Below are 23,077 nucleotides of genomic sequence, written 5' to 3'. Positions count from 1 at the left end.
TCAGCATTTTCCACACAGCTCAATATCTCAATATCTCAGATTAGTTGAAATATGAATAATTTCTAATACTTTCTAATAATATATGAACTCAACAATCCATGTGCTGTATCCACAGAAAATGTAAGTTATATAAGCGCATGTAGACTTTGCTACTCGTGTGTAGCAGCTTAAAGTTTCTTCAGCAGGGGGCGCTGCACAAATTACGATTCAAGTCGCCTTTGTGTGCATCATTTAAAGAGAAGAAACAGCCATAAATCCACACCAGCAGGATCTAATAAATGAAAGTGTTTCCAGTAAAAAAACAAGAGGTGGAATAGTGTTAGCTTAGTCAATATCATATAACATAATCTATGATTTCTATGAATGAATTTAATCAAATCAGTTAAGGCTAAAAGCATGTATGCTAAAGAATGTAGGTATACGCTGCAGCAGACCACATATGCATTTGGGGGTGGGGGGGGGGCGTTTGATATAATCACTAATCCTGATTTATGAAATATAGTGCTAATTATTTGCTGTATTCTGTCAGTAAATGCACATGCAAAACACCCATTCATAACAATTTCATTGAAATTTTAGTCAATGGTACAGTAGCTGTAAATCTGTATAATTAGTTCTAAACAGAGTTCTGCAGAATCCTGCCTGGTCTCATATTGATACCAGAAAATATTAAGGCAAGCAAAAGAACTGCATTTATTACGGTGTTGGTCCCTGTTTGGAAGTTGGTTAAAACTTCACAAGAATGTCACTCACTTTTATAAGAACTGAATTTGTTGAGTGTAAAGATTGTACTTTTCTCTTATGTTGTTATGTATTTTAATTTATTTAAGGAATTCACCATCCGCCCAATGGCTTCTATTATAAGCTATTTTTTCAGTCAGTCAGTTTTCTGTTTTTTTTTTTTTATTACTGGGAAATACGCCAAAATCATTGTTCACAAAAAATTGACGTATGATGTAGTGCCCCCCCTGATCAGCATATGGGTACAACTAACTCCCACTGCTGCAGAAAGGCTGACAAAGGCCATACTGAGTGACAAAGCCACTGCTGTCTATGAACATTAAATGTATTTGAAAGCAAAAGGGCTCATCTATTACATGTCCTCACAGCACAAAGAGACTGGGGCTATCATTGTGTCGCCTGTTATTTCAGTGCTAATAAGCTTGTTAAGAGCATTTTGCACTAAAGCAAAACCACATGAGTGGGCCTGTACTGCAGTATTTTATTTTAATATTTATTAGTCTAGTGTGATTTGGCTGCACGAAAGAGAGTCTGACAATCCACACAGCTAGATTATAAACTCACTAGCAGAAACAATGAACTGCAATCGGTGAGGATGAGCTCCTATTTTCCTGCTTGGAAGGTGGATTATGTACTTCATGTAAACAGATACTTTTCATTAGAGCAGCCTTCACCATGTCAGTGTTGTTTTCCTGTCATATACATGATAAATGATCAAGTAAGCACCTTGTAAGAAGGACAGCCACATCATGGTGGACCGGATGGTCATCTCCTTTCGTGTTGAGGCGCTTCTGCCATTTGCAGAAACTGCTGAGGCTGTTGTCCGCATGGTGGGTGATCTTCAGGTCCTCCTGATTGCATCAGATGAAATGGGGGAACATTCTCAGTAATCAAACATGCTGACTAGTAATAGCACTTCATGTAATTCCACATGCAATTCATACAGACATGGTTGTGGATGTAAGAATCTGTGACAAGTAGTATCTCTGACCTGTCATGGGACATAAAATGTGACAAAAGCTTACTGTGGCTTAATGTACTAGTACAGCAACCTAGAACTCTAGAATTTCTCTCAGATATTACTGGTCACAAGTACGCTCTACGGCCAAAAGGATGAACCAGTAATCTAAACACAGTAATAATTTTTACGCTGAGCTTTTTTTCTCTCCATTTTCTCTCTTGACATGGCTTAATGTACTGAAAGACTGACCTGGAAACACTACATTTCTCTCAAATGTTACCACTCATAGGCACTCTCTATTAAACAATGAACCTGTAAGATTACAATAAAATAGTAATTTTTACTTTAAGCTAATCTCACAGAAAAATATAAGGAAAACTTTCACATATTACTGGTCATAAGCATGCACTCATGCCAAATATAACAGTAACATGAGAGAAATTTAATGGAACTAGGTTGTTTCGGTATATTAAGCCAAGTTAAGCTTTTCTCACGTCAGGGGCAGATTTACTAAGAGAGGAGCTAATTATTGACCATTTACCAACACTTTGCACCTGGGGGTGGCTGGTTATCTACTAAGAACTTCCATGCAAACAAACAGCAACAGGTGCAATTTTGTAATTAACATATGATTAGCGAAATATAACCATGTGTTTAGATCCAGTGTGTTTTCGTATGAAAGCCTGATTGTTTTAAAACAATGACAAAGTCAAAAAAGGAGTTATCATTGAAAAAAAAAACCCTAATTATTTAGAGAATTATTTTAATAATTACAGTTATTATCTATAAATATTATAATTATTTAATAATTATAAGACATTATTTCAAGATCACGCATCAGAAATTCAAGAGAATAAGTGACTTTTTGTGTTTTAAAAAAAAATGTTCATTTTTTGGGGGGAAGCACTGAGCGTGAGTAATGTGCTGAGTGCGTTTGGAAATTGCATGACACTGTAAAATCCCTGTTTCACTGAGCAGACAATTTGAGAATCGCAACCTCTTACCTACATGCAGTACATTGAAGAACAGCAGGGATGTTTCACTGAGCACATAAACCATAGCCCACAGAAGCCACAGTGCACAGGTATAACAAAGTAATGAATGCATGTAGTAAAGTATGTATTCTTTGCTTTGAGAGGGGAACTAAATGCATATTCACTGAGGCAAAAGTGAAAGAGAGCAGCAACCACCCATTTAATCCTATTATGGGCTCTAAAAGACCACTGCACTTTGGTAAAGTTGAAATGACAGAACGAAAAGCATTATTGGAGCCATGTCATGTAGAGACGTTACTACACAGTATTTTATGACAGCTTCTATTTGTATTACTTCACTTCAATCTCCTTTTCATCAGGGTCTAATTCAAACCATCTGATCCAAGTGCTTCTTTTCACACTGGCTGCATTTCTGTCTGGCTTACCTCATCCTTTTCTAGCAGAATGAGACGCACAACCACAATATTGATGGCATTTCCAATGCTGGCATCATGAAACAACCCTGCGACCTGTAAAAACAGCAAAGCACTATGATACATAGGATACGGAATGGCATCAACATCAACTATGGGTGCATGGTATGGAAGAAAATGCTGGTATTGCAATTATATTGTTACATTGTAAAAGATTTTAGTGCAAAAGCTGCCTGAGGGTCCTCAGTTCTGCAACATTATGCAGTACAACAGATAGATACAGATAGATAAATCTAGCCAGCTAGCTTCAGGCAGCAAATGCTTTTGTTCATGCAACTGTTACACAGTTAAGAGAACAATTATCCCTCACATCATAAACTAAACATCACACTACAGCTGTTACATGCACTTATACACCAGTGTAAATAGATGGGAGTGACCAAATATGTTTTATTTGTAACATGGAATGAGCAAGTTAACTGAAAACACAAAACACCATCATGGTTGGAATATCAAAACATGCAAAATGCATTCAAACATATCTTTGGGGTAGAAAAGACATGTTAAAAATCTCCTGTAAAACAAATTGGAAGGAAAAAAGTTAATTAATCCCATTTGTGGCCATACAATGCCAAAAATGTTTTTATTGTCTTTAAATGCTATTTTATTTTGTAGGAGCTGTACAACCTTTTTTTGATATGAAGAAAGCTGTTTATTAATGTCAGCATGGATGTCTTTATGGAGAAGTGTAAACTGTTTTTACAGAACTGGGTTCTCACCCCTTTCCTTCCCCCATTTGCTCGCTAGCAGCTCAACAAAGTTATGGAGGAAAACATTTTTATTTGATTATATTAAAGCAGCACTATGACAGATGTTATTGTTAAAGTTAAAGAAAAGAGCATTACTGAGTCAGGTGTGCGTACAATGTTGCAAGTCACCTTTTAAAGCCAGAAATAATCATCTAAAAATCCGTCCGGCTTGATGATTACATCTCAAATGCAAAGTCAACATTATACTGATAAAGATATAATAACAGTCGTATATAATTCTCCCATATCATCAAAAGACACGTCCTTCACCAAGTTTTGAATGAGTTGTCTTTGAATGCTCTTTCAGTGTGTCCGCAATCATTGGGTTCATCAGCTTGGGGAAGGGGTCCAAAACACAGCCCACCTTACAAAGCGTTCTTCCACACATTGCATGCAATTACACATTTCCATCAGAGAGGCCTCTAAATCCCCAAAACTTCATACTGCAGCTCAATGTCAGATTTCCATTCCGCTGGCAGAATGGCCACTGGGGGTCTCCAGAAAGAGGTTAACCAAACCCCGGCTGCTCATGCAAAGTATGTTGCTCAGACAGAATCAGTGATTGTAGCCCTCTCGTTCAAATACAGTTTTTAAACATATTTTAAAGCAATACCTTCAGCACCTTCTGCAGATTACGCTGTACAGTGCTCACAGGAAAGCTATGGATAAATCAACCAGCAGTAAACTAACAAAGGCAAAAGCAAAACGGAATCTCCAGTTACTCTCAACAGCCTCCTCTGTAACAAGAATTGCTCCGTATGAACGAGAGTGAGACTATACATGCAAAGAGGTTGGCACAATAGGCTATATTATTATATATGATATGTAGAGTCATTAGATGGAATGTGCAGCCACTGTTTTTCTTGTTTGACAGCTTTCTTTGCAATGTATTAAAAATGCATCAGTGAATCAAAATCGGCCTGCAGCAATTTGACCAAATGATTGGTTTTTGTTGGACTTCATGAATACCTTGATTTATAAAAGCTACCACAGAAACATCTGAAACTGATTGGTCAAAGCACATAGTAAACAACACTGTGATTGGTTTGAGGGCTTATTTGCATATCGCAGCCAATATCAGTACTGCGAAGGCCAATATAATTATAACTATCAACTAACAATAACAACTACCTCAAACTGTCTTCACGCTGTAAGCTGTTCTTCATCTTCAGGGGATCATGAAAGAAAGTCTGAGCACATGAGGCAGTCAGATATTCATTAGTCACTCAACAGTCCATCAGTAAAAATTAGTAGTATGTTTTGTGTGAAAACATTACGTATGGTTTCGAATCATTTAAAGTATGTAGACACAGTGAACAATCTCTTCAAAGAAAGACTTTCTGTGAGAAAAAATATTCACTGAGTAGAAATGAAAAAAGAAAATGCAGACTTAAAAGGTAAAATATATAAAAAGTTAAAGCAAAGGCTATAGAACCCATGCTGAGTCAAAAGAAACTATGAACTGGCTTACTCTCATTGCTATGCTATCTCTCCCATACCACAAAATCCTCACTGAAGTCCATGAGAATAAACTTCAATATGTGTCAGAGGCCCTGATTACAAAGTGCTCTAGTGAATTAATGAGGCATCTTTGATGCTCTTCTGTCCATTTGGTGGGCAGGAACTTTTACCCTGGCTAAGTTAAGAGCTGATCTTTCCTGAGCTCAAACGTTCTGGTTTAACAGCCTGTGATCAAAGCTTGGCGATGTCCATGCTGGTAAACACTATTTGAAAAAAGCCTATTTAAACTAATTACCTTTAAGATTAGCAAAAACACACCCCAGAGGGAAACTGCTAATGGACCATGACTAAAGATACAACACCATATCCTCATTACACAGCATAAATTGAACGAGCAATCCAAACAGAGAAATATCATTAGGGGTTAAGGAGGCCTCCGTCTGCAGCTAGATGATATCAGGAAGACGCTGGTGAGTAGTTCACTCTGACCTTAACTGAGCTTCCCGAAGAACAATGATTATCTAACGAGAGCTGAGCAGACACGGTCTGAGATTATCTTTAATCATCTTTAATGGCAATTCCACCAATTTGTTTTTTTTGTTTTTTTTTTGCTTTGGATGGTAACTAAAATGCAATCCTATCGCGATTGTAAAGAAATCTGAGTGGAGTGGTAAGTTTCTCTACTGTAATGATTACAGGGGGCAGGATGCACGTGTAAGAGTTTTACTGTTCCCAGGAAATAAGTAGACTTATTCATTATTCAAACAAAATAAAGACTTGAAAGAGCTCTACCATGAAATAAACCAAGGACTAAACAACTTCACAGAGCAGAGACGACACAAACAGTGGCTACAAACACAGGTGTGTATATGTGGGAGGTAATGAGTCGAGTGATGAGTCCAGACAGTGAGTGTGCGGAGCCAGGGTGGAGCTGGACTTGGAAAAGAAAAACAAACAAAACCATATGGTCCAACATGGCCATCTACAATGACCCATTTCATGTCCAACTCTAAACAACTTTGTTCACATCTCAATGACTGAATTATGCAGAAACTGGTCCTGGAGATCTGCTGCCCTGCAGAGTTTAGCTCCAAGCCTAATCCACACACCTCTGATCCAGGTCATGAAGGCCTTCAGAGTGCATCTGAACAAAGGTGCTGGATCTAAACTCTCCAGGGTGGTAGATCTCCAGGACCGGGATTGGGCAACCCCTACCCAGTGGCAGATCTAGAACATTTTACCAGGGGTAGCAAAAGCATGACAGGTTGCACTGACAGGGTGGCAATGTTTACAGATGTTCGCTCAATGTTAATGAGGAACCTCAGTGAATGAGCTGTTGGAGAGTTGTTCTGTCAAAAAGCTCTCCTCTTAAAGGCACAAACACCTACCCCACAGCGAAGTGGCAGACATTTTGGGGTGGAATCTGGGGTGGCGAATCAGATTTTAGGGTGTGATCTCGCCTCCCCGGTCACCCCTTAAAAACCACACATGCCCCTGTCCTACAGATTTGGCAGCCTGTATATGTTAGGCTTCAGTTCACTAGCAGCAGTTTAAAGGAACAATTCACCAAAAAAAAATAAAAATGTACTCATTTTATATTTACCACAAAAAAAAGAATCTTACTCCAGTCTAAAATGAAGAGCATGGCAGAAAAATCATGCAATTTTCCCCTTAGCCTTAAAGGAGATCAGTGTAATATTTTGTGGTATCTAGCAGTGAGGTTGCAACTAACTGAATGCCCCTACCTCACCCCTCCCTTTCCAGGAAGTAGAACCTATGGTGGATGTCAGGTTTTCTGCCCTCGCCTGTCCCAATTCTGTTTTGCTTCTTTATGTTTTGCTTCTTTTTCAATAAGGATTCACCCACTCTTGCTTTTCTTGTGCTAAATAATAAGTATGATCCTCCACTTGTCAAAATTTGGGTTCTCTAACTTCTCACAATACAAAATGGTTGGCCAGCGCCAGCAGCCGCTTCAGCACAAAAACTCAAAAGGCACTCTCTAGAGAAGGGTGTCAAACGCAACCATTAAAGGGGCCATATTAAAAAATCTCAACAAATCTGTGGGCCAGAGAAAAAATGTTTTTATTTCATTTTTAATTAATGTTGTGCTGTAACCCGAACTGGCCATTGTTTTTCAAATTACGCAAAAACTTCAGCAGTAAAATACAGGCACTTAGTAGTAGAGGGCCTTGAAATATTCCATGAATACTTGAAATATCCAAAATTTTAATGTCCCCCAGGGTCTTTTAAACCTACCTATTTGCTTGTACTAGATGCCTGGCATCCTATCTTTGCTGCAAGTTCATTCATTCCTGTGCTCAGTTTCTGAGCTGCTGAGTTGACGTTAAGTGTTTATATTGGCTAAACTGCAGCTGAAATGCAGTTAGTGTGTTTGGTGATATGACTGGTGTGTAGAATTGTGTAGAACTGAGGTGTAACCGCTGTCCTATAGACTGTTGTTGGAGTAGAGAGCCAGAGTGCACATTGGGTTGCAGTGCATGCTGGGGACTGTTGTGAAACGGGCTATTATTAATAGAAAATGTAAATACTTTTGTGGGCCGGATAGAATTGGGCCTTGTGTTTGACACATGGGCTCTAGAGCCAGTGTATGGTTTGTCCGTTCTGAGCTGCTGTACAAACGTGGCAGCGCAACATGATGCGGTCTGTTTGAAGAGGACCCACTTCCAATGTAGATATGATATTCTATGCTAACGAAAACAGAAAGATTTGTAGTTACAGGTGATTTTACGCTAATAAAAACATGGTTTTGTATACTACATATTTCATTTCTGCTAATAGATCCCTCTGATCTTACACTTCTCCTTTAATGTAGTTGATCAGCCAAGACATGTTTGGTGTCTGAAGTTTGCTGAAGCTACGAGACTAATGTAGCCAACAAGTATAGGAAACTCACTGCACAAGTAGCCTTATGCAGACTGCATGCCTAAATTGCATGCTTGCAGCATATGATGTAAACAACTAAACAACTTGAACTTGTTCAACAAGTTATTCCTTGTGCTTAAGAGAAGCACTGAAAACAACTGTTCCTATGTTGATAACAAATTTTTGGCTGGACCCGCAATAAGAAAGAGATGCTCACTTAATGGAACAGACATGCTTAATTATTTGACATGCCTCTTGTATGAATTCCTTAGAAATCTCTCTAATTAGATAGATAAGAATTTTTTTTACAGACCATTTGACTGGGTGACTTAGCTGAGCACATTCTCTTAGCACAATATATAAAGACTCTCATTCATTCTTGTCTCCACGAACTTTCCAAGCTGCAAAAGAGGAGGGCTTCTCGACTGAAAAGATGAAACGCATAGCTGAGCAAATAGCACAGAGAACATTAAATAGGCTTTGTGCCTTATTCACTCATCAGCCTCTGCTACCTGGGATAAACACTGGCTTTTTCCACACAGTTAAACAGCCTGGACAAAGATTCAACCATGTAGATACACGGTGTACTGCCAGAAAACATAACTGTCAAATCAGACTTTTCTCCCAGTCAAAAAGCTGACCATTTATGCATAAAAGTCAGGAAGAGACACACCCTTGGAGATGGCATACAAGTGCCCACAACCTTGATGGGCATTTAGCAAGAAAAGTGCTGAAAAAAATCATGTGGAACAAAAAGTTGCAGAGGAAACTGTGGATAATGGAATGTTTCCTCTTTACATTATACCTTTCGCATCCAACTACAGGCCTGTAATGGAAATCTTTTTATTTCTTCCTACAGGGTTTTCCTTGACATGCCCTTCAGTGGCAACAGCCAGGCAAAGCAAAAGGCACTCAGAGTGTATTGTGGAAAATGTGTCTAACGGCCTGCCTGCAGCTGTATTACAGCGAGGTCAGCTGACTTGGATCCAGTTCAACAGAATGAATGTTGCCTCAAAGTGCTCTGCAGCGAGCCGTCTGCAGAGAAAAAAGGCAAAGCCTGAGAGTTACAAGAGGAAACAATGGTAACTTGAAACATCACAGCAGACAAAGGAAAGAGTTTTGGATGTGGGAACACTTCTGTGGATCGTTAGACTGGAAAATAAGGTGCTGAGGTTGAAGAAAGAATGGGACACACACACACACACTTTGATAAGTACAAACCTGAATTCCAAAAAAGCTGGGCCAATACGTAAAACGCCAATAAAAAACACAAAGCAGTGATTAGTAAATTCAGTTAGAACTGTATTTAAACGAAAACAGTACAAAATACTTAATTATGTTAAGATTCTGTAATCATTGGCATCCTGCTTATGTTGAACACTTTTATATATTGTTTATTTTTTACTTATGTATATATATAAATTTCCTTTTTTTTTGCACCCCTACTTTGGGGATTGACACAACTTCATCCAGTTTTGAAAACTGAATTTTTAACATTTTCTGTTATATAAGTCTAAAGCTGTGCAACTGCATGGCACCTTCATTGTTTCATATTGTGTATAATGCATCACATTTTTCATGTGTAACATTATTGTTGTGTAATTCACCACACGTTTTCAATGAGAGACAGTTCTAAACTTCAAACAGGCCAGTCTAGCACCCGCACTTTCTTATTATGCAGCCATGCTGTGGTAACACATGTAGAAGCGTTGCCATGCTGAAATAAGCATGGACATCCATGAAAAAGACGGCATCTAGGAGGCAGCATATGTTTTTCTAAAGTGTGCATATGTCCTTCAGCGTTAATAGCCTTTACAGATGTTGCTGTTACCCACTAATAGACCCCCATACCATGACAGATGCTGGCTTTTGCACTTTACACTGGTAACAGTTCTTTTCTTCTTGGGCCCAGAGAACATAACATATTTGCATAATCAGTCTGAAAAGTTGACTTATTAAACCACAGTGAACATTTCTACGGTGCATCTGTCCATTTCACATGAGCTTGAGCCCAGAAAAGTCAGCAGTGTTTCTTGACAATTTGCTTTTGCTTTGTGTAGCACGTTTTAACCTGTTTTTGTGGCTGCAGTGACAAACAGCATTTGTTGACAACAGTTTGTCAAAGTATTTCTGAGTCCATGTGGTGATCCATGACAAAAGCATTTTTTAAAGCAGCGATGTTCAAAGGATTGAAGGCCACAGGCATTGTGAATTTCGGCCTTGGCTTTTGCACACGGACGTTTCTCTGGGTTCCCTGATATTACATACTATATTATGCAATGTGTACCGAAGGTGAAAGACCAAAAATCCTTGCAATCACTCATTGCAGAACACTGGACCTCATTCACCAATGATTCTTAAAAAGAACTTTCTTCTTAAAACCCACTTACACCATTTTCACTAAGATTCTGACATTCACCAATGTTTTCTTGGTAAGAACAGAATCCACACACATTTAAGAACAAAAAGGTGCAAACAATTCTGTGGTTTAAGAACATGTCATGAATCTGGCATAGATTTTTACTGAGGACTTTTCTCAGGAACAAATTTAAGACAAAATTTAGATAGATATTGGTAATTGAGGCCCATATTCTCTGTTGGCTTTTCCTAGTATGCCTGTATCAACTGTTTAAGATGTTTTTGAACATCTCACAATGTTTTAGCCTTAAATAGCTCCTGACCCAACTTTTTCCAACAATCTCATGCCTAAATCGTCCCATCATTGCCTCAGACCACACTGGCTTATGTCATCTCAAATAGACTTGCTATGTGGTTTCTGACAGTGCATAACATACTGTTATCTATAAAATGGACAACAAAAGACTGAGATTGAGAAGACACTTGGGTTATACTCATATACTCACAATGTTCATGACTGCTAGAACATAGCTCTCCACTCCGCTCCTGCCATGGTACTCCACCATTTTTGGGTCAGCCACCACCAGCGTCTCCACCCATTTCTCCCTGCTGATTGAGCGCTGTCTCCTGCGGTGCTGGCGTCTCTCCCGGCGCTCTCGCTGTCTCTCCCCTCGAGCTGCTCCTCCCTGAGGATCTGAGATAGTAAACACCTCATTCAGAAAACGACTCATTCACTAAACTGCTCTTTCAGTACCATTCACTTACTTCATCATAGCTTCCTGATCAGGGTTGTCACTGTGGACTATATTACTACTTTAAGAATCTACCAATTATTTGACAAATAATCAATCAATGTTTAAAAAATAACAATAAAACCCAAACAGTAAAAACCTCAACAATACCAAACCATGCACAGATATTCAAAGAATAATAATAATTAATAATTTACTGGACAAAAGACAAACTAAGAAGTCTGTAAACAGACTTCATTATGAAAATATAAGAAATATATGTGGGGAAAAAATGCATACAAATTGATGTCCTTCTGGCTCTTTTTCTTGAAGCAAGAGAGACCAGTACAAGAATCATAAAATATAATTTACTTCTATTTTTCTACATAATTTGAGCACAGTAGCAATCATTTACCTTGTATGAGCATTTCATGATGAATGGACCAATAGAACTGGCCCAAAATTACTTGGAATAAAATTCTGTTGCATTAACTTAGATTAAAAGAACATTGTTGGCCTTTTCGGACCGTAAAATATGACACCATGCACACTGCAAACTAATACCAGCATTTATAACAGCACTGTAGATTCAGTACCGTTACTTAAAGTCACTGTTATTTCCTCCAAACATAAATGTGATTTACATATTCGTGAAGTTATTACATTTACTCTAACATCTCCAGCAGGAGTTAGTGATTTACTGCGGTCTTATCCAGGTCTTTCACCTTTGACACCACAGGTCCCATTGGATGACTTTCCCTCAAACAAGGACTGCACCAGCTGGCTGTTGGTTTGAGAGGTATCTCGCTTATAGATGACATGGGCCTGTGGCTCTGCTGTTCCGTGCGGTTGCTCCAGCGGCCTGATGAAGAATTCCTCCTTTGAGAGTTTAAACAGTCCTGTCTACAGAGAACAGGAGGTCAGACCAAACTGACACTAATTACAAAGCACAGAAATCCACAGCACATGCATTATGCTACCCATTTGGAACTCAGGCTATATAAAGTACCTGAGGGAGAAAAACAGAGGTGCAGTTGAGTTTATTTTCTGAGATTCTTCACAGGGCAGCCAACCATTCAACTAATTTGAGAAGAACCCATCTGGAGTATGTTTGAGGGTAAATGGGCAACAGATGAAACTGCTATGGACTACAGTGATGGTACTGAAGGATGTTCATTGCCACACTTGGCAATGCATAAAACACTACACAACACAGGTGTAATGATGCACTTTTTTAGGTTTTATATGATTCTTAATTCAGTTTTTTTATATTTTAATGCAAAAAAACCTGGTTCTACAGATCTCTGATTAAATACTACATTGACTGATTCTGCTCAGATAAATAAAAGTTCCCCAACATAACTATCTTAATGCCCGATATGTTGCCCTCTACCAACCCCGTAAATAACAATCACTAGGATTTATAAGTGAAAAAAAGCCCAGTCGTTTGAAAATTGGTACATAAACAGAATAAGCACCCTTCCCGTTCCCGCACCGTTCTATTTAGAACCAAGAGTTTTGTATAGAACCACTGTCATGAGAAATGGTTCTTCAGGTTGATGGAGGATGTGTTGAATATGGTTCTATATAGAACCTTTTTTTAATCTCCTGTTGTTACAATGTCAAGCTTCAAAAAGGTTCTATTTTAGAATAGAATTTTCAAGACCGCCAATATGTACAAGTTCTTAATTTTTTAGGAGAGTAACATTAACCTTTAAGCCTGAATGGATGTGTAGCCGTCAAGAAGCTGTTACTGAGAAAAGAAACAAGAAAAAAACAAGAAAAGAGAAACTTTGCAAGTCAAACAAAGAAGCTGCTGGTGTTCTCAGAAGGATGGACTGACCACCCCAGAGCCCAGACCTAAACATCACTGAATGTGTTTGGGATTATTTGGATTGTGAGAAGCAGCAAATTCAGCCAAGACTGAACTTTGGAGGTGTAAAAAATATCCCTGCAGATTTCTTCGAAAAACGAATAGAAGCTGTAATAAAGGTAAAGGGTGAACACACTAAATACTGAGAGACTGACATATTTAGTTGTTGAGGCTACTGATACAGGAAATAAAATAAATGAAGGGTGGTCTCTGACTTTTGCACATTATTTTACCAAAACATATACATATTTACTTCAGTGTAAATGAAGTTTAATGTAAAATGGCTTACAAACAGATTGACTAACAGTCACCGGAATTAACATTGTTATGTATATAAAAAATGCCAACAGCAAAAGTTAAAGATAACCCTTGTCTTGCATAAGGCTGACAATTCACAAGTGCTTACTAAAAATTCACAAGTGCTTACTAAATATGTAAACTCCTAAAGAACAAAAATTTCAGGATAAACAAATCAACATAGTGCACACAGAACCATTTCCCTATCAAGTCCACGTCATATTTGAGCCAGCTAACAACTCACCAGGCCATCGCAGGTGCTTATAGTTGCTTGACCCTTGGTGGCTGCACTACTCCACACCTCTCCGAGGAAGTAGCACAGAGAATGGCCATTAGAATGTAGAGTGGACCCCTGAAGGCCACCATTGCGGCGCTCTGTAAGAAAACCAGGAGCTAACAGATGAGGGTTAAGCGTGAGATTGAAAAGCAAGTCCTGACCAGCATACTGCAGGTTGTAGAAAACGTGAGCCAGGCTTTCTGCGCTCTCCTCCACCTGCCTCTTTCGAACTCGGCTCACGCGATGGGACACAAGGTGAGAGATAAAATGTCCAGCTGAATCCACTCTCTGAGGGTGCACAACCTCATACTGGAGAAGCCCTTCAAGAGTGCTATCTGCAGAAGAGATTAAGAAAATGATACTCAGCAAAGAAAAGCAATTCACACCCACAAGCAGCCTACACTTTACTGCACTCGATGAAGGTTCCTCAGGTGTTCTTGGCTTGGAAGTATGATTTCAGGAAAAACCATATAATTGAACTTTTACGTTATGTGGAAGCTATTTAAACTTGAAAATCTCCATGAAAAAACTAATTTTCTTCACTATTTTAAAATAAAAAAGTTTGATACAATGCTTAAACGTGGTTGTAAAATGTACAGTTCACTTTTCAGTGTTTACAGTCCAAACACAGCCTGTTTTAAACGTATTGTTTTCATGATGCATTTATACGTATATATACGTATACGTTTATGTTTCAGTTCTGACTGATTTTTGAATGAGGACCAACACAAGGCAGCTAATCAGAAAAGTCATTTATATATTTCAGTCTTAAAGGCACAATAGAAAAAATAGGAAAAACAGTCTGTTTAAGATTCAAGGATGAAGAGAGTTGGAAAATAATCATGTTAAATTAATTATGACACATGGTACATAAAACCATACAGAAGGAAATAAAATACAAGAATACTGTAGGATAAAGACCCTTCTTCACACTTATGCATAATATCTTGTTTACAAAAATGTCTTTAACCCCTTAAAATCCCAGGCGTATTCCATACTAAGGCTTATTATTCAGTAACTACATGGACTTTAGCACAAACTGGCTGAGATATTCTTAGGTTACAGAAGTGTGTAACATAAATGAAGTGTGTCCTATAAATGACACATACTGCACTGTACTTTATATCACTGTAAGCACAGGAGACTGCATATTGCTGTTGGATAAAATGGATTTGTTTTAGGTGCCTAGAGGCTAAGGCTGCCTCGCTGAAACATTATGAAACATCATGTTTATTCATGCTTTTCTCCCCAGGGCCAGTCAGAAGCTACTACTGTGTGTGATGCATGCTGTCAACTGAGAGCACTGTTCAAACTTTGCCCCAGATCTCATCAGCCAGCAGAGGGCAAGAGTGGACAAAGAGAAGATCCTCCACAAAACATTATAAAACTGGTCATAGAGCAGCAGGGATAGACAGCCTGCACAGTTAGAAACTAAACCTACAGTAATGCAGCCTTTACTTCAGGAGGTTTGTTAAGAAGCTCAGAAGTTTGAATGGCATCTAAGGACGTGGTACAAAGAAACATTTAGGCCTACAAGTTTCCTGTTAGTGTAGGCACTGGTGACAATGAAACAAAGAAAGGATGGAGCAGCATTTAATGCACTTGGCGGAACTGATCTAAAATAGTCTGATGAACACAATGGCACTAAGAATAGAGGATCTGCAGAATGGTTTCTTAGGCATGACATAATACATTTAGCCAGATATCCATTCACCTTTTATTCAGTGCTTTCAAAGCAGACGTTACTGCATAAGCAAACTAGTTATTCTACTTAACTCATACATTAAAAAGTGTTGGCCTGCCTGAAGACTGAAGAATTTGAATAGAATATACTGTGAAGAACTCGGAAACAATGAATGCAGCAAAACTCCTTTGTGGTCAGCAGGATTTGTCTGTTCATTCAAGCCAATGATAATGAGTTTCCACACAATACCCCCCCCCCCAAAAAACTTCAGAGCAGACTCCTAGCTCACCTGTGAGCTGCTCACTTGCCTCTGCACCCTCCAGAATGGACACAAGTCCAGCTGTAACTAAAAGGTGAAGAAGAGAAAAGGCTGACCCAAACACGCCCGATCCACGGTCCGAGGAAAGCATCATATTGAAGCAAGGCAGGCTGGTTCACTCAAATCCGTCCATCTGCTACATCCAGAGCCATTTTTAAAGCGTCCTGTGTTCTGGATCACATCGTTCAGTTTAACAGGGCGTTGCGGGGTCGTGGAAGCCCAGTTGTGAAAAAAAGCTTCTCACGTCCCATCAGTTTGAGCCATACCAGCCGGAGTGAAGCCTGACGGGTCAGTCTGCTGGACGCTCCTGGGGCCTCCACAGCTGCTGGTTCTCCGGACTGCAGCTTGCGGCTTTCAGCCCAGGACAAAACTTTCTTCCACGAATGAAACTTTGAGCTCCGCCTCCTCGCCGGGAGAGGGCGATAAGGGGGGGGGGGTCGAGATGAACAAAAGAATGAGCCACAGCTCCTCCGTACGCTGCATGCTAAGGAGCCATTCATTCAGCTGAAGTCTGTTTAATGGGATGATAAGCAGTTGTAATGTAATGTGACGGTTGCGTGATTGAAACAGTGAGCTACTCCCCCAGTTCTCGTCTTTCCACAGCACTTCATGTTACTTATCGTTACTGACAGGCCTGATATGTGACGCTATTAATCCTGTTTGCTGCCGAAGTGCTTCGAGGCTCCTCAGCCTGCACTGTAAAACATGTAAACGCTGAAAGGCAGTTTTATATTCAGAGTAGTTGGCATAGTATTGAGAATTTAATGCACTTCTCTATATTCGACCTTTTTATCAGGCCTGCTTTGAGTTCACTCTTTTTTGTGATGTCGCGAAAACCAGCACATTCAAATCTATCCACTATAGGTTATATGGATAGTGGATAGATTTGAATATTAAGAAGAGCCACTTTGTCCTTTCAATAAAAACCGACCCACCTTGGGAACCACAACATTTTATATCCATTTCACCATCTTGGCTGTAAATATGTCTCAGTATGTGCTAATGTGTTAGCACAGGCTAAAAATATAATAGAAAGGAAAACGCAGACTTAACTTACTTTGCTCTGCTTTAAGCTTTAGCTCAGCTATAGCCGCTTTTCTCGTGTCTTTGGCTGGAAACTTTTCCTCAAAAGTAGAATATTTTCTTGTAAAATGTCTCTCAAAGTTCGACTTTTTACGAGGCTGAAGTCGCTTCTCATTCACCAGCTTCTTGTTCGACTTGTCCCGTTCCACCTTAAATGATGCCTGAGGCGCCAGAATGTAACTGCAGGCACCATTTAAGGTCGAATGAAAAATTCGAAAGAGTTGACTTTTTAGTGTTTGACAGTTTTTCGTTGCAGATTAAACGTATAAGGAAACCAACTGGAGTGATTATAAAAGTCCGTTCGTCACCAAACTATCAATGTTTGTCTTAAATCTTTGTCTTTTCGTTACCTACTAGCTAGCTACGCGAGACTGTCTGCGTTGCTATAGTGACCAGCAGTCTGCGCGCCAATTTTCAGGGTTAAAGGTTGGTGAATTAATTAATCCGCTAAACAGCAGTTACGCATTAATTCCAGCGTTTAAAACCATTTATTGTTAAAACTGTGTTAGATTTTATTTTTACCTAGAAATCTGATTCTGCTGTGGAGCCGCAGTAAAAAAGCTGCATGTTGCGACCACTGACCTGTTCGGTCAACAGCAGTTTAGCTCCGCCCATTCGCGCTGAAGTTCTAAGAATTGTTTCAGCTGGGACTTCTTTTTTGTACCAGGCAGAATAAAAGCTAAAATATATTTAAAATATATAAGTCTTAATGATTTTAACCAAAACGGCTTGTATTCATTTGGTTAAAAAAAGTTTATGGAAAAATGGTTTATGCCTGTTTGTGGAACATAAACCCACAAAAACCTCATAAGTGGTCTTCAGAAGTGCAAAGGTAAAATGCAAAGTGATACGAGACCTTTATTGTCCAGATCTGCGAAGTGGTCCATAGATTTTTTTTCAAATCGATCAAACCATTTGGCTAAAAAAAGGGTGAGTTTTACTACTTTCACAGACATGAACATAAAAAAATACATGAAATCAAAAAAATAACAGAGGCTCTGTTAGATGTTGATGCAGGGTAGAACTGTGCAAAATTCCATTTATCCATTAAATGATTTACTCATAAGTTGTTACTAAGTCAAACATAAGTTATTGCATGTTTATTTATTTATAACCTTATTCAATGTGTTGTTTACTTACACAAGCTTACTTGGCCTTGAAGGTTTAGAAAGTGGATCCAGTCCAGAGGTTTATGAGATGGGTGGGTTTGTTTTTGGGTTTGGATGAGTGGGTTTCAGTGACACAATGTTCAAAAGTAAGCTTTATTTATTTATGGTGGAAAAGTATCACTTCTAGCTGTTGGCTTTATCTGGGAATGTTTGAAACAATGTAGGTCTGAGGTGGAAGGTATAGAAGTCAACATGACACCTGAATAGTTGCATGACTCGTTGCACAAATAGTATAAAATGAATGATAAAGACATAAAATGAATGATAAAAGTAAAAGCAAAATCTTTACCAAACTGCCTCCATTTAATCTCTTCAAATCATGTCATTTTACATATCATCACTGTCCAAAGAAAAACTCCAAAGTATCTCCAAAATGGTCAGTTTACAGTAAAGAGTCAAAACGTTCTGTACTTTCAATGTTAATTAATGTAAAGAAATTTTATTCTAAGCAGCTTTGGAGCATTTCTGCTGGTCCGTTCATGGTGAAATTTGACATGATGTAAAGGACAGCTGCTGTGCTTAAATGACATTGATATAATTTTGTAATTTTTAGCTAAGTTCATAATTTTGCTACTGCCGTGCTGACAGCATGTGAATATACACTCTCAAAAAAAGGGTGAACAGTCAATGGGGCAGTGCCTTCTCTTGTCACTGGGGTGGCTCCCCTTTAAGGGTACATCTTCAGTATTTTTAGTTATAGAACTGTACCTTATTTCATTGCAGTTATATTTTTCACGTCATACTGACTCCACTCACCCTGTCTGGTCTCCAGCTTTTTAATATTATTGTCTGTTTTAAAACATTACGCTATAAAAAGTATAAATATATATGAAAAAAAAACTTTCACAGTTGTACCTTAAAACCATTGTTGTACTTTTGAGGGAACATTCGCAGTGTTTGCACCCTAAAAAATGTACCAGCACAGTACCTCCTCCTCTAACAGTGCATGATGACACTCAGTGTGCTGTTATTATGGAAAAAAAAAAACATTTGAAATGCCCTCAGATGCCTTACTTCAAGGCTTATCCAGCCCCAGCACTGCATCACTTAAAGAGGTTGGGGGCGTACTCCCTTCCGAAAAAAGAAAAAAAAGACACTCTGTAAAAATGAACTGGCAACAGCATGAAGAAAACATTCAGCGCTCTGGCTTTGTTTATGTTTAACTGTTTGTAAACAAAGGAGATGATCCTCATTTGTGCTCATCATCCAGTTGTTCTTGGGCGTCCCTCATTTGGCATCTACAATATGCTTCCTAACAGAATAAATGCACCCATGCAAAGGATTTGATGTGAACAGAAGGACTTCAGAAATCCCTTCAAATCTTTTCAGAACAAAACACTGCATTTTACACACTGCATTCATTAAACGGCCTGTCTTATCATCTATACCCACCAAATCTTTCACGCACAGAACAAACCCTGACTGGGGGAAACGTATCCACACCTACTGCCTGGTTCAAGCAAAGCGCACCATATATAGGCTGTGACAGGGAGTGATGCGCTGTGGATAGTTTCCTGGAAATCCGCAGTTCTTTATGTTCGTCTTCTGCCGCCTAGTGGCCGCAAAGGTGCAGCGCACAGACTGAGTTCAACGTGCACTCATAAGCGATGCGTTTCATTGAAGAAAGACTGAGTGTTTTTCTCTGGAAACTATTAAGAGAGGTGATAGAGCAGTCTAAACCCATCCTTAAGTGAAAGTTACTATTCTGTGAATGATGCATGTAAAAAAGCCAAAAAACAAACAAACAAACAAACAAACAAAAAAGATATTCAATGTATGTACTAATAAGCACTAAGTTAAACTTACTTACTACTTACTACCCATATCTGACTAAATATGAAGGGTTTGGTTGTATTTTTCACAAGTTATTTTTCAATGCATAATTATGGCAACACATACAAGAAAGATCTATGCTATAGTATTATAAGTAATACTCTATAGCTGTGATTCACATATATACAATGATCAGCCATAACATTAAATCCTTGTATCTACATTCTAGTCCATTTTATCAGCTCCACTTACTATATAGGTGCACTTTGTAGTTCAATTACAGACTGTAGTCCATCTGTTTCTCTGCATACTTTGTTAGCCCCCTTTTACCCTGTTCTTCAGTGGTCAGGACCCCCCAGGACAGAGTAAGTATTACTTGGGTGGTGGATCATTCTCAGCACTGTAGTGACACTGATGTAATGGTGGTGACTAGTGTGTGTTGTGCTGGCACGAGTGGATCAGACACAGCAGTGCTGCTGGAGTTTTTAAACACAAAATTCACTGTCCACTCTATTAGACACACCTACCTTGTTGGTCCACCTTGTAGATGTAAAGTCAAAGACAGTAGCTCATCTGTTGCTGCACAGTTTGTGTTGGTCATCCTCTGGTCCTTCATCAGTGGTCACAATGTGCTGCCCACAGGACCCTGAAGGTTGGATATTGATGGTTGGTGGACTATTCTCAGTCCAGCAGTGACACTGAGGTGTTTAGAAACTCCAGCAGCACTGCTGTGTCTGATCCACTCAGACCAGCACAACACACACTAACACACCACCACCACGTCAGTGTTACTGCAGTGCTGAGAATGATCCACCACCCAAATAGTACCTGCTCTGTGAGGGTCCTGTGGGGGTCCTGACCGTTGTAAAACAGGGTGAAAGGGGGCTAACAAAGTATGCAGAGAAACAGATGGTCTACTAGAGCTGATAAAATGGACAATGTGAGTAGAAACAAGGTGGTTTTAATATTAAGGCAGCGTATTTATTGGCAAACAAACAATTGTTGAATGTAGATCACATTATATGGTTGTTATTAGAACATGTTTATAACCATATAGCATGTTTACCTTATTTTAAGCCAAGTGAGATGGTCCTCCAGCACTGGCAGATCATTTATTATCTTTCAAGAAACAGTGTTTAACAAGTACAGCTGTGATCATTTCATTTGACACGATGACTTAAAAAGAGTGAAAATGGCCATAAACGCGTTAAATCGTATTATGCTATTTCACAATGAGAAGCATTAGATATTGAATATCTCAGGGCTGCTTATGTGTGTATATCTGTACACAGAATGTTAGATTATAGCAGAAAGCTGACTGACTGCCTGGCTGGGCTGAGCGTAGCTTCATTGTAAACCGTAACTGTCAATCACGCCGCTTCGTCCAATCCCCGCTCTCTGTGGGCGGGGCCATGAGCGCGGTTTCTCATAAACCAGCTCGTCAGCTCGGAGAGCCAAAAACAGACTCTAGACCGAAGATGCTTTAGCAGCTGGACAGTCCGAGTGACACTGAAGGCTCCTCGCTTTGCTATGCAGTCAGTGGACACTCCGGTGCTGGCCAAGGCGCCCGCTGTGGCGCTGTTCGCGGACAGGATGGGGGACGGGGTGAACCAGAGCGGCTGGCCGACGGCGAACAGAAGTTTGGCAGAGCAGCACAAGTTCAGCAGCCTGGAGGACATCGACGTGTCGGCGGACAGCAGCCCCGCGCTGAGGATCATCATCTCCACCGTGTACTCGGCCGTGTGCGCCGTGGGGCTCGTGGGCAACCTGCTGGTGTTCCTGCTGATGAAGATCAAGCAGGGGCGCAAGACGAACGCGGTGAACTTCTTCGTGGTCAACCTGGCGGTCACGGACTTCCAGTTTGTGCTCACGCTGCCCTTCTGGGCCGTGGACACGGCGCTGGACTTCAGCTGGCCCTTCGGAGACGCCATGTGCAAGATCATCCTCTCGGTCACCGTGATGAACATGTACGCCAGCGTCTTCTTCCTCACGGCCATGAGCATCACGCGCTACTGGGCCGTGGCCTCCGGGCTGAAGCGCCGTGGCGCGCGACGCAGCGCGGTCTCCGTGAAGTGGGTGTGCGCCGTGCTGTGGGTTTTGGCCACCGTGGCCACGGCGCCCACCTCCGTCTTCTCCACCGTGACGGTGGTGGCGGGAGAAAAGCTCTGCCTCCTCAGGTTCCCGGAGGGCCATCGCTGGCTGGCGTTGTACCACCTCCAGAAGATCCTGGTCGCCTTCATCCTGCCCATGACCATCCTCTCCATCTGCTACCTGCTGCTGCTGAGGTTCATCCGCCGCAGGGGCATGAAGAGCAGCCGCCCGAGGAGGAGATCCACCGTGACCAAGTCGGTGACGGTGGTGGTGCTGTCCTTCTTCATCTGCTGGATGCCCAACCACGCCATCACGCTGTGGGGCGTCCTGGTGAAGTTTAACGCGGTCTACTGGGACAAAACGTATTACCTGGTCCACACCTACGTGTTCCCGCTGACTGTGTGTCTGGCTCACGCGAACAGCTGTTTGAACCCAGTGCTGTACTGCTTAATGCGCAGAGAGTTCAGGAAGATGCTGAAGAAGCTCTTCTGGCGCTTCTCCTCACCTGCCATGTCCGGCGGAGGCGCAGCCATGAACCCGGAACGGGACGATGCGCGCGCTCGAATCCCTTTAAACACTATCGACACCGAAGTCTGTCACATATCCAGCCCGCCTGCACAGCTGCTGCCATCGATCGCTCCGTATCCCTCTCACCACCACCGCGCGCTCTCGGACTAATGACTCTGCTGAAGCAACAATGATGTGATACAGCGGATTTGCCAAAATGGTGAATATAAGTGGCCTGTCGTGGAAAAAAGATTGAAAATTATTTATTGATTGATTGATTTGTTTGTTTATTATACACAAAGACGTTCTTCATCTCATCTGGTCGCCTAAATGTGGGTTAAACATGTACCGAGAGGAAACATCTTTAAATATGAATGAATGAATTAATTAGTTTGTTTATTTATTATAAATAAAAGCATTCTTCATCTGATCTGGTCGCCTAAATGTGGCTTAAACATGTACCGAGAGGAAACGTCTTTAAATATTCATTCATTCATTCATTCATTCATTCATTCATTCATTTATTTATTTATTTATTATAAATGAAAGCCTTCTTCATCTGATCTGGTCGCCTAAATGATGGTTAAACGTGCACCGTTGTGAGAGGAAACATCGTCAAATATTTACTTGTTTATTTGTTATAAATAAAGGG

General features: G+C 40.2%; 2 protein-coding genes across 3 annotated transcripts in view; one reads left to right on the top strand and one right to left on the bottom strand.

Annotated features, from left to right (window-relative positions):
• LOC118819012 (A disintegrin and metalloproteinase with thrombospondin motifs 7) overlaps positions 1–16,167 on the bottom strand; it is a 114,088-nt gene extending 97,921 nt beyond the window's left edge. For both annotated transcript variants that reach the window (XM_036586604.1, XM_036586605.1), the window contains exons 1-6: positions 15,773–16,167; positions 13,767–14,134; positions 12,078–12,255; positions 11,128–11,315; positions 3,123–3,206; positions 1,468–1,592 (exon numbers count right to left, since the gene is read on the bottom strand). In XM_036586604.1, coding sequence (XP_036442497.1) covers positions 1,468–1,592; positions 3,123–3,206; positions 11,128–11,315; positions 12,078–12,255; positions 13,767–14,134; positions 15,773–15,896 — 1,067 coding nt within the window. In that variant the 5' untranslated portion in view covers positions 15,897–16,167. The remainder of the gene's footprint in view (positions 1–1,467; positions 1,593–3,122; positions 3,207–11,127; positions 11,316–12,077; positions 12,256–13,766; positions 14,135–15,772) is intronic.
• Positions 16,168–21,357: 5,190 nt separating this feature from the next.
• Positions 21,358–22,596, top strand: rxfp3.3a2 (relaxin family peptide receptor 3.3a2). Its single transcript, XM_036585951.1, has one exon. The coding sequence runs from the start codon at positions 21,358–21,360 to the stop codon at positions 22,594–22,596; it is 1,239 nt and encodes a 412-aa protein (XP_036441844.1).
• The last annotated feature ends 481 nt before the right edge of the window (positions 22,597–23,077 follow it).

This window comes from Colossoma macropomum, unplaced genomic scaffold (genome assembly GCF_904425465.1).
Source record: "Colossoma macropomum unplaced genomic scaffold, Colossoma_macropomum, whole genome shotgun sequence".
Lineage (NCBI taxonomy): Eukaryota > Metazoa > Chordata > Actinopteri > Characiformes > Serrasalmidae > Colossoma > Colossoma macropomum.
The sequence above is the reverse complement of the archived record's forward strand: the minus strand, read 5'-3'. Positions and strand labels throughout refer to the sequence as shown.